The 10932-nt window shown below is 43.4% G+C and overlaps 1 protein-coding gene across 1 annotated transcript in view; it reads left to right on the forward strand.

Annotated features, from left to right (window-relative positions):
• The window catches only part of FLT1 (fms related tyrosine kinase 1), a gene marked incomplete at its 5' end in the record, with an annotated part of 158605 nt that overhangs the window by 111072 nt on the left and 36601 nt on the right, over nt 1–10932 (forward strand). The window contains 2 exons of the mRNA XM_006773677.2: nt 3542–3674; nt 8893–8997. Of these exons, the coding sequence (XP_006773740.1) occupies nt 3542–3674; nt 8893–8997 (238 nt within the window). The remainder of the gene's footprint in view (nt 1–3541; nt 3675–8892; nt 8998–10932) is intronic.

Here is a 10932-nt window from a genome sequence, read left to right on the forward strand (position 1 = left end):
GCTGCACTGCCTGAGCAGGCTGGCTTGAGGCTATAGGAGGGAATTTAGTCCACATTCCAGAAGGAATAGGAAGCCTTGGAGCAGGGAGGAGGGTTATAAAGCAAAGGTAGGCAGTTATAAGTGTGAGAAGTTTGTATCTGCAATCATTATTTTGGCTGCTGTGAGGAGAATGGACCAGGGGGTCACCTAGTAGAAGAGTGGACAGTAGTCCAAGGAAGAAATGACATTAGCTCAGTCTAAATTATTAGAGTCAAGAGATAGTTAGGAGGCAAAATCAAGAAAACTTGAAATGTGTCAAACTGACCTACTCAATGTCTAGATATTTATAAGCCCTTATTAATAATGTACCAGGCTTGTGGGAAGCTCTTTATGCAGTATCTCAGTTAATCCTTCCAAAAATGCAGAGGTAAATATATAATTATTACCATTTTATAGAGAGGGAAACTGAGGTTCAGGAATTAAAATAACTTGTACAAAGTCACAATGCTGATGAGCGTTGGAGCTGAGTTTTGAAGCCAGGTTGTTTGGCCTTAGGCTGGATATTCAAAACCAGTAATGTGCACTTTATAGCGTTAGTATGAGAGGCAAGGCTAGCAGCATCCTCTACAGTGAAAGTGTAACATCAGGCTTTTGCTATATGGAGTGACTAGTTTTGAGACAGGACAATTCAGGCCACTGCTGAGAAGGAACAGGTCAAATAATAGTATTTGAAGGGAGAGACACATCTGATAGGGAACGAGATCTAACAAAAGAAAAACTTGCCAAATCTGTGAGGGAGTACAAAGACTATAGGAGTTCAAAGGAGGAGAGTGGGAGAAAACACTTCAGAGAAAGAAAAGTTTAGAGACAGACTTTGAAGGTCGTAGCTGGAAGGAAAGAAGCAGAAAAATACAGCTCTCCCCACCCCCCACTTCGCAGATTAGGGAGGGAGTCCAGTTACTTTGCCTACAGTAGCAGAGTGGAAACAACACTGGAAAGGCAAATTGGGACTAAACTGAGTGGGTCTCTTGTATTTTTTTAAAATCTATGAAATTTTGATATCAATAAGAAATGATGAGCCCTAGCTGGTTTTGCTCAGTGGATAGAGCGTTGGCCTGTGGACTGAAGGGTCCTGGGTTTGATTCCGGACAAAGGCACATACTTCGGTTGCAAGCTCCCAGTACTGGGAGGCAACCAATCCATGTGTCTCTCTCTCACATCAGTGTTTCTCTCTCTCTCTCTCTCTACCTCTCCCTTCCACTCTCTAAAAATCAATGGAAAAAAATATCTTTACATGGATTATATCACTAGATATTCACAACAGCCCTATGAGTTAAGTACCATCATTTGACAGATAAGGCAACTAGGCTTAAAAAGGTTAAGCAGCTTGCCCATTGTTATGTGCTAGTCAGAAGCTGAGTTGTGATTCAAATCCAAGCATGAGCCTCAATGTCTGGGCTCTGAAGCCCTTGGCTGTGCAATTTTCATGCCAAGCACCTAGTAGCTGCTCAGTGTTAATGACAATTGAAAGAGCAAATATTTGTCAACTAAGATTCTGCTATCACACTCCCCTCAAAGCCCTTGCTTAAGGTTTTTGTTTTACTGTTTTGTTTTGAGAGGTTTGGTGTTTTCTCTCATCTGCCTTATTGAGATAAACCATAAAATTCCACAGGGGCCATTGGGGAGATTGTCTTCTGTTGCCTGCTCCCCGGCCTCCATCACAGCACTGCCAGCCTCCCCTGGCATCCTGCCAAGCCCAATGCCAGGCTCAGCAATGCTACGCTCTCTGAAGACTGGGGATTGCTTCTCATCGCCTTGGCTGTGTTGGACATTGGAAAGTTTAGTCCTAAAACCAGCTTCAGCTGCTTCTCTAATGAACACCCCACATTCCTGTCATAGGAATTTAGACTCCCCTACAGCCTCACAGACTCCCACCGACCGGTGTCTGACAGGCTGGGCCCTTGCAGCCTAACAGCAGTGGCAAGTGCAGTTCGTGACCAACGGGCTCCCTATCTTTCTCTGTTACCCATTCTTCATGGAGGCCAGGCAAATCTTTCTGCCTTGAGCTATTTGTCACACATTTTAGTGATAATTTTTTGTGAGAAAGAGACTGATTGCAAGTGATGGATGAGGTGAGCTGTGACAGCCCAGAACAGGGTGAGTAAGGGCTGAAGAATGTGGGTGGCTGTGACATGATGTGTATGGCGAGGTTGTCCTCTCTACTGAATTCTGATCTGGTTGAGGGAAAGCATTGAAGGGAAAGGCCCTAGAACTCATTTAAATGAAATTTACATAACTCTGGCAAGAGTTATCAAAACCCACCTTATGTTGGTAAGCATACTTCCTTTCTGTCCTGCCCACAGAAATACAATCAATTCTACAATTAACTAACAGAAAATATACCCATGGATATGACTTTAGACACTAAATGTAAATCCAGTTATTTATGATCTGGAAAAAAGTATTTTCTGGGCTTGATTTGCATTACCAAGATAAAAAATGCACCTGAAGGCAGATGTCTGCTTTACTTACTTGATATCCACCTAACTTATTTGATGTCCTACCAATGGTCAAAGGAACTTGGAATGAATGTTGCTATGTGTAAGTCTTACTCTTTGGTATTTGAAATAATCAACTTCTGTTTCTTACTGAAGGTAAATCCTATTCTAATCGCACTAATGGACCCTGTGGTCATTTTCAGGCAGCTAAGTGGCCAGGCCTTCTGAGTATATTTAGGCACTTCATATGGAATGTACCTCTAGGCTGTCCCAGAGAGGCAGACCCTGAGCTTACTGTACCATCTCTATCCTTTCTTGCAAATGTAGAAAGCCATAATCATGGACCCCACTGTCAGCCTATTTGTAATGTATATTCCTGCTTACACAGAATGGCCATGGAAAGTTATTTTTAGTCCTTGTATGGAAAGGTTTTATTAAAATGCTTTGCAGAATAAGCAAATAAGTTTGCTGGAGAATCTGAGGGCCTTTAATCTGTGACTAGAGGCCCGGTGCACAGATTCGTGCACTGATGGAGGTCCCTCAGCCTGGCCTGTGGGAATCGGGCCAAAACCAGCTCCCTGACATCCCCCAAAGGGTCCCAGATTGCAAGAGGGTGCAGGCCAGGCCAAGGGACCCCACCTGTGCACGATAGGGGCCGGGAGGGACCATGGGAAGGCTCCAGGCCATGTCCGGCCCATCTCACCCAGTCCTGATTGGCTGGACCCCAGCAGCAAGCTAACCTACTGGTTGGAGCATCTGCCCTCTGTTGGTCAGTGCGCATCATAGCGACTGGTCGAACAGTAATACGGTTGGACACTTAGCATACGAGGCTTTTATTATATAGGATAATACTACAGAAATGCAGGGCGGGAACAGCAAGGGTTGTTTGATATACATCACATGCTCAGATGTGATGTGCATATGTGTGTGCTACTTTCTGTACCTCACCATATATTTTAACCAAATGAACCAAAATAGCAGGAGATATTGTCTAATATTGTTTTAAATTGGCTATCAGGGGGTTTTTAAGTCGTTGATGACTTTGGGATCTCTTTATTTCTCAGTCTTCTTCTGAAATAAAAACTGACTACCTATCAATTATAATGGACCCAGATGAAGTTCCCCTGGATGAGCAGTGTGAGCGGCTCCCGTATGATGCCAGCAAGTGGGAGTTTGCCCGGGAGAGACTTAAACTAGGTAATGTATTTGTTCAACAGATTCCTAACCCCATACTAAGCACCTACTGCTTGCAGAAGACTGCATTGAGGAATGCAAAAATAGGTTAGACTCAGGATTCTACCCTCAGCAGTTCACAACCTAGCAAGGGAGAGGGACACAGAGGTACATGAGTCTATGAGAATGCGGAGAGGATGGTTTAAGGGACAAGGAGACAAGGAGCACCTATTCATTCTTTCAACATTTACCAAGCACCTTCTCTAAGCAGCAGACACAGAAGTACTTGAGTCTCTTCCCTCTAAGGCAGTGGTTCTCAACCTTGGCTGCACATTAGAATCACCAGGGAATCTTTTTAAAATCCTGATTTCTGGGCCTCATCTGAATGAGGTTGAGAACCACTGCAGGAGGTCACCATAAAAGTAGATAATTAAAAGGAAAGGAGGGGAGTTTAGTTCCATCAGGAGCCTTACAAGCACAGGTGCTCTTAATGACATTTTTGGAGTCAGAAACTTATGAACTGGAAAGTAATTCAAGATGACAAGGCACAGTAAAATCAAACATTTGGTGAAAGCGTTGGTACTCTTCAAGGTAGTGGATCAAAAACCAGTCTGCACAAATCCACCGCATACTTTGAATTTTCCTGGGTGTTCAAAAGGTCCAAACAGAGAAGAAAGTCTCAAAGTTTCACTTCTGAAAAGTGAGGACTGTTGTTTTCCAGGTAACACAGATGCTGTAAACAGGCAAATGTGTTTTCCTTCAGCTTACCCCCAAGTTCCTCCAGCTTAGACACCACAGTGCACATTACTCTTCAGCCCAGTTATTACAAAACAGTGGGAACCTCAATTACTCCCACCCAAAATATTTGGCTGGTGGGTTCTGAAAGTTTCCCACTCACTCTGATGTATGCCAGAATAGCTGGAACTAGGAAAAGAGGCCATGCATCCAGTGTGCCCAGAGCTTCTCACTCGGTATAAAGAGCCTGTTGTTCCAAATTCAGTGGCACTGCCTGCTCTTCCCACTACATGCAGGTCTTTGTCATACAATGAAAAGATATTGGGCGCTAGCTGGTTTGGCTCAGTGGATAGACATCGGCCTGCGGAGTAAAGATCCCAGGTTCAGTTCTGGTCAAGGGTACATGCCGGGGTTGCAGGCTCGACCCCCCAGTAGGGGGTGTGCAGGAGGCAGCCAATCAATGATTCTCTCTCATCACTGATGTTTCTATCTCTCTCTCCCCTCTCCCTTCATCTCTGAAATCAATAAAATATATTTTAAAAAAATATTGGCATTTCTTTGGAGGTGGAGGTGTGAGGTGACAGAGAGGGAGAAATGGCTTTTCTCATTCTCTTGGGCCTTAAAATGATCCCACTTACATTTCTTCCTACATGAGGAAAAGTAGTTGGCCCCGAGAGTATGTTCTGTTTGGCTTGGGGAAGAAAATTAGGAATCAGACAAAAGCCAGTAATGGCTGCTGACAGGGAAAAAAAATCAACCAATTTTAGGGTAGGTAAGGGCAGGTGGCACACTAGATGAGTTCTGTCTGCAAATCTAAATTATATGGCAGCCTGCCCAGCCCCTTCAGTGACCTTAGCATGGAATATGGGATAATTTTCCCACAACCATAAGCCATTCTCAGGCCACGTTGCTTTCCAGGGTTATTAGTCGCAATCAAATATGCTCCTTCCAATGCAGGACACATGAGCTTTCCATCCCTTTTCTTCAATCCTCAGCCTAGTGTCACTGTGACCATAACACATGGGGCGGGGGGGGGCAGGTGCCAGTCCTTCTACCAGAATTCCCCTGGGGCTCAATGAGTGTAGATAATCCCATTTCAGGAGATTCTTCTTGTTGAAGATCTTTCTCATTCTTTTCCTTCCCAGATGCTACGATTTGGCTAATATACATGTGAGTATCTTTGATGGGTGAGAGGAAGTGTAGCAAAGTCTCAATGCAGAGTGTGGCTGCAAGGCCCAGAGTAATGCTCGTCCTACTAACTTGGGAGCAAAGAGGCCCAAGATTTGTTTGTTTGTTTGTTTGTTTGTTTTAAACCAAATAAATGAGAGAAAGAAATCTGAAGCAGTGTCTGCTCAGTGAAAGTGTATCTGGAGAGATGGGAAGAAAAAGCAGGTTTGATGGGCAGAATTACAACAGAGTTCTGAATGTAGAGAAAACCATAGATCAAGCTGCTTCTGATCTCAGCTGTCTGCACTCTGTGGGTTACTTTCAGTCCTGGAGAGAGAAGTCAGAATTTGCAGTACCTGATACAGTTAGAAACAGTCAAAGGTGTTGCTACCATTGAAATTCCTGAAATCCGGTAACTAAAGAAACCTATATTGTTGGTGATTCCACATTAAACCTCGGAGAGAATTCCCCTCCTGTACATTTATAAATGTCTGACATTGCACCTTTTTATTGGAAAAATTGTCAGAATTAGCGAGTATGGGAAACAACACAGGGAGTCTGGAAAATGGCAGGTGAATGGGACCTGGGCTGGTGCTGCCTCTTATAAGACCAGCCCTGGATGCCAGAGAGGAGCTCAGCCCCATGCTGCCATGCACTGTCCCCAGAGTGTCCCAGGGACCCTGGCCAGTCATTCTTAAAAGAAATTCCAATATCCTTTCATTGTATGACTATGACCTAGCAGTTTACAAGCTAGTGAGTGGCATTTGGATAACAACAAAGGAAGACTTTAATAGAAAAGGAGGATCAGGCCAAGTCAAGTCCAGTGTGACTGGGCTCCCCCGATACTGAACTGTGAGTCTGCAGAAAGATTCCAGTGCACCAGATGATTAAAGAGCCCATAGCAGCCCAGCCGGAGTGGCTCAGTGGTTGAGCATCGAACTATGAACCCGGAAGTCATGGTTCGATTCCCTGTCAGGGCATATGCCCAAGTTGGGGGCTCCGTCCCCAGTAGGGAGTAAGCAGGAGGCAGCCAATCAATGATTCTCTCTCATCATTGATGTTTCTCTCTCTCTCCCTCTCTCTTCCTCTGTGAAATCAATAAAAATTGATTTTAGGGTAAAAGAACAATGAATATATATATCTTCATGCTGCTTTGTGAGGCAGCAATCAGCTTCCAAGAGAACAAAGGAAAAGACTGAGGAAAGCCAAGTGAGAATGAGTTGATTCTCAGTAATAGAAGCAAAGTCCCCAAACACTGGTTAAAACAAAGAGTGTTGTGATGGCAAAGAAGGGCATGCCCGGGGACTGAAGTGTGGAAAGAAAAGGATTCCATCTGCCCCAAACAAGCAAGAGTCTTTGCAGCCTGTGGAGAGGTGTCCCAAGACAGAGATTATCTTTCCAGTTCTCAGGCTCAGGACACTTTTCATATTAGATGGTAGAAGGCACTTCAAAAGGAAAGCATTGTTCTTTTACCCTAAAAAAGCAAGGAATAAGCCTGTAACCAAATGCAGCCATTTTCACGAGTCTGGAGAAGGTATCTGCCAGTGCCCTTTCAATACGTGATCTCCACGTCCTGCACCTTCAGGGGCCACTCAAGGCTCTTCTATTTAAGCTAACAGTCCCCTTGCTGGTCTACATCTTGGACAATTTTATCTGAAGGAAGCACTGACTATGTCCCTGCCCATGGCATGTGCTCTGGGAGGAACGAACGATCTTTATCAGTCACTACAGGTACATGTGTGACCACAGGAAAGGCTTGTGATGTCACCAGTGTTCCCTTCCTAATGCAGAGTGTGTCCCTATGAGATGGATGCAGAGACTGCTACAGAAAAGCTCATATAATTATGTTGGTAACTGAACACTTCCCATGTCCTAACTGGATGCCCAAAGGTGATTGGTAATGGAAGATACTAAGCAGAGGCAGAGTGAAGACATCTTTGTTACTGAGTAGTTGTGCATAAAAAGTATAAAGGTCCTAAATGGTGAAGGAGGAAAGCTTCGTTACAAACTTTACAAGAATCAAAAAAACTAAAAACTATATTCTTTGGGGGAAGACATTGGACTGTGAGGCAGGGAGGGCGGGAGGGAGGCTAACTAACTGAGAGCTTGTTATCGGAACAGTCTCAGAATGAGGACTTGGTTTCGAGAGATGCTGTGTTAAATCAACACTAACTGCCGGGACTTAACTTTTGACCAGAGGCATTTTGTTGACTTTTTTCACTCAGAATAACTAAAAAAGAGTGACTTCTTTGGCTCACTCCTTTTGCCTTGTCATACTTGAGGTGTACTGTTTCTCTAAGTTCTACTTAGCTATCTATTTCCTGGTGATGCAAAAGGAAGTCCCCTGATATAACGGTAGCTGAGATTATCCAGGGGATGCCTCTCAAGGTCTTCATCTCATGGGTCCCTCTAGTTACCTAGGATTGTATGAGACTTGCTTTGAATATCTCATAAGTTCCCAAAAGCTACTGTTAATTCTGCACTAATATCCAGCAAACCTTCTATGCAGCAGGTACTGGGCTAGGCTCTGGGAAGACTCAGACATGGTCATTGTCCCTCTCAGTCAAGTTGTCTCATGCAAGGCTGAGAAAAGAAACATGTGAATAGCTGTTATAGTGTAACATAACAGATGCCATGAAAGAGCCCTTGCTTTGTTATTGCGTTTGGCAACCACCTCTCTATGGTTGAAACAAATTACTACCAGTGGTTGATAGGCTCATGTGCTGAATATGAAGATTTATACTCATCGTATGAAGAAATGTTAGAAATACTGGGTCTATTTTGCCTGGCAAGAAAGTCAGTCAGAGAAATGAGTTAGTTGGGGGGGGCGGCGGGGGGGAGCTTATTTGTTTTGTCTTTTTAATCTATGAAGCATTATTATAACCAATAGCAATAACTATCATTCTCAATTTCTTGCTTTCTACTAAACATAGATCAGAAGAAATGTCCTTAAGTGGCAAGAAAGGGGGCCTAGGTTAGACACAGGGAAATATTCTTGTTAATAATGTTATCAAACAATGGAAGAGACTACCCAGGATTTGGTGGCCTCTCCCTTCCAGGAGGATTTTGTGAAGAGGAAACCGGCCATCCACCTGCACAAAAGGCCTTCTAGGTGCCCAGCATAGCTGTGAAGAATGAGGGTACCTCAGAAGCACAGTAAAGAGTTAGAAAAAATTTACTCAAGAAATGACACTTTTAGGGTCAGTTTCCTTGGAGTTCCCATTCAAAGTTACATGTGCCTCGCAGCTACAAATAGGAAAAATGGCACTTCCTTCCTGAAAAAGACTTAAACTCACCCCACTGGCTTGGTAAACAAATCAATGTATTCTCTTCATTGTAGGCAAATCACTTGGAAGAGGGGCTTTTGGAAAAGTGGTACAAGCATCTGCATTTGGCATTAAGAAATCACCCACCTGCCGGACTGTGGCTGTAAAAATGCTAAAAGGTATGGACACTGCGGTTTGGCTTTCAACTGACCCATTGCATTTCCTGAATGTTGGTTTGAGCTGGATGTGGCCTAGGAACAGGTACAAGCTATTTCTGCGCTGGTCACATCACTTTCTTCTACTGCAAGCCCTTGACTTTACAACTTTTAGGTGAGGTCAGAGAGAGTCCAGGATAAGCCTTGTCAATGAAACAATCAGCATCATCCACGGGAAAATGACTCCTGTCACCTCAAAAATATTTCTCTGACCACATCTCAGACTTGACACTATCAGAGAATTAAGCCCATGGTAACCAATTTTTTGAAATGATCCACTTGACATTATAATGGAAACTTACCTGTACATCACAAATCCCAAAGGCTTACCTGGGGCTTGACCTAACTATAAGGTAAAATTATGAAACTAACAAGTGAGATGATCAAAACCATAAACTATTTAATACTGTCAAGTCCCAACCATGAAACTTTTTCTCTTTAGAAATGAAAAACAAATTATCTTTCAAGTGTGAACTGCTAGGAGGTAGAGCCAAATCACATAGACATGTATGACCACTGCCATAGATAGACCAAAAGTGAAAAGTATGTAAACCAAACAAATCAAAATGCATAGATCCTTTAAAGTTTAGAAAATAATTCATTTCCTCCGTTATGATGAAATTTTCATGTTCTTTCAATGCATCTTAAGGTTCCCAAACCAAAAGAAACAGGAATGAAAACCCAAAGGGCAGCTTTCAGCTTTCCAAGATCTCCAAGATAATGCCAGGGGGTTTTGAGGCACAGAAAGCTATGTGCCCAACTAAGCAGGTACCTAGCAAAGGCTTCAGGAGAAAAAGGGCCATTTGCTTAGGGAGACTCTTCCTCTTCTTCCAGCCCTGACACCATCATTGCCCAAGTAACATGTCATGATATTTTCCACCTCAAAAGGCTGTCCTTTTTAAAGGAAAACTTTGATAAAACTCTACAAAGAACCTGACAGTTCTACTCTGAAAGTAGCCAGGAAAAGGAGTTTTGCATCCACAAGTCAGGACTTTTGTTCAAGTTGGACTACCCAAATGATGGAAAGCATTTCTGTGAGAATACCTCCATTCCAGCACCCCACCCTGTACACCCCACCCCAGATTCTAGAGAAGACGCAGCACCATGTCTTCTATGTGACAAAGCATCAGGCTAGATACTTTAATATATTAGGTTGAACCACTTGAAATTGTCATTTTTCTTATTTTTCTCTCTATGCCTTGTTTTCCTGGGTTGTTGAGTTTTTGGTTTTTTGTGGCTTTTTAAATTTTTATTTATTAAATTGATTGCAGTGACATTGGTCAACATGAACATATAGGTTTCATGTGTGGGTTTCTATGTAACAAGATCTGTATATTGTACCATGTGCCCGCCACCCAACGTCAAATCTTCTCCTCTCACTTTATATTAGTACTTCTTTCTCCCTCCATTCCCCTTATCTCTGGCAACCACCATTCCGCTGTTTGTGTTCATAAGTTCAGGTTTATATCCCACATAGGAGCGAAATCATATGGTTCTTGACTTTTTCTGTCTGACTTATTTCACTTAGCATAATGTTTCAAGTTCCATCCATGTTGTTGCAAATGGCGCTATTTCACCCTTTCTTATGGCTGAGTAGTATGCCATTGTGTACATGTATCATATCTTCTTTATCCAGTCCTCTATCATGGGACACTTTGGTTGTTTCCATGTCTTGGCCACCATGAATAATGCTATAATGAACATAGGGGTGCATATATCTTTGCAAATACATGATTTTGAGTTTTATGGATATACTAGAGGCCCGGTGCATGGGTCCCTCGGCCTGGCTGGTGATAGAGGTCTAACAGGGGGACAGCTGGCCAGGGGGAGGGACCTGGAGGTTGGCCAGCTGGTTGGGGGGACCAGCCCACTGGAGGGGGGGATGCTGCAGGAGGTTGG

The sequence above is a fragment of the Myotis davidii genome, unplaced genomic scaffold (genome assembly GCF_000327345.1).
Source record: "Myotis davidii unplaced genomic scaffold, ASM32734v1 scaffold65, whole genome shotgun sequence".
Classification (NCBI taxonomy): domain Eukaryota; kingdom Metazoa; phylum Chordata; class Mammalia; order Chiroptera; family Vespertilionidae; genus Myotis; species Myotis davidii.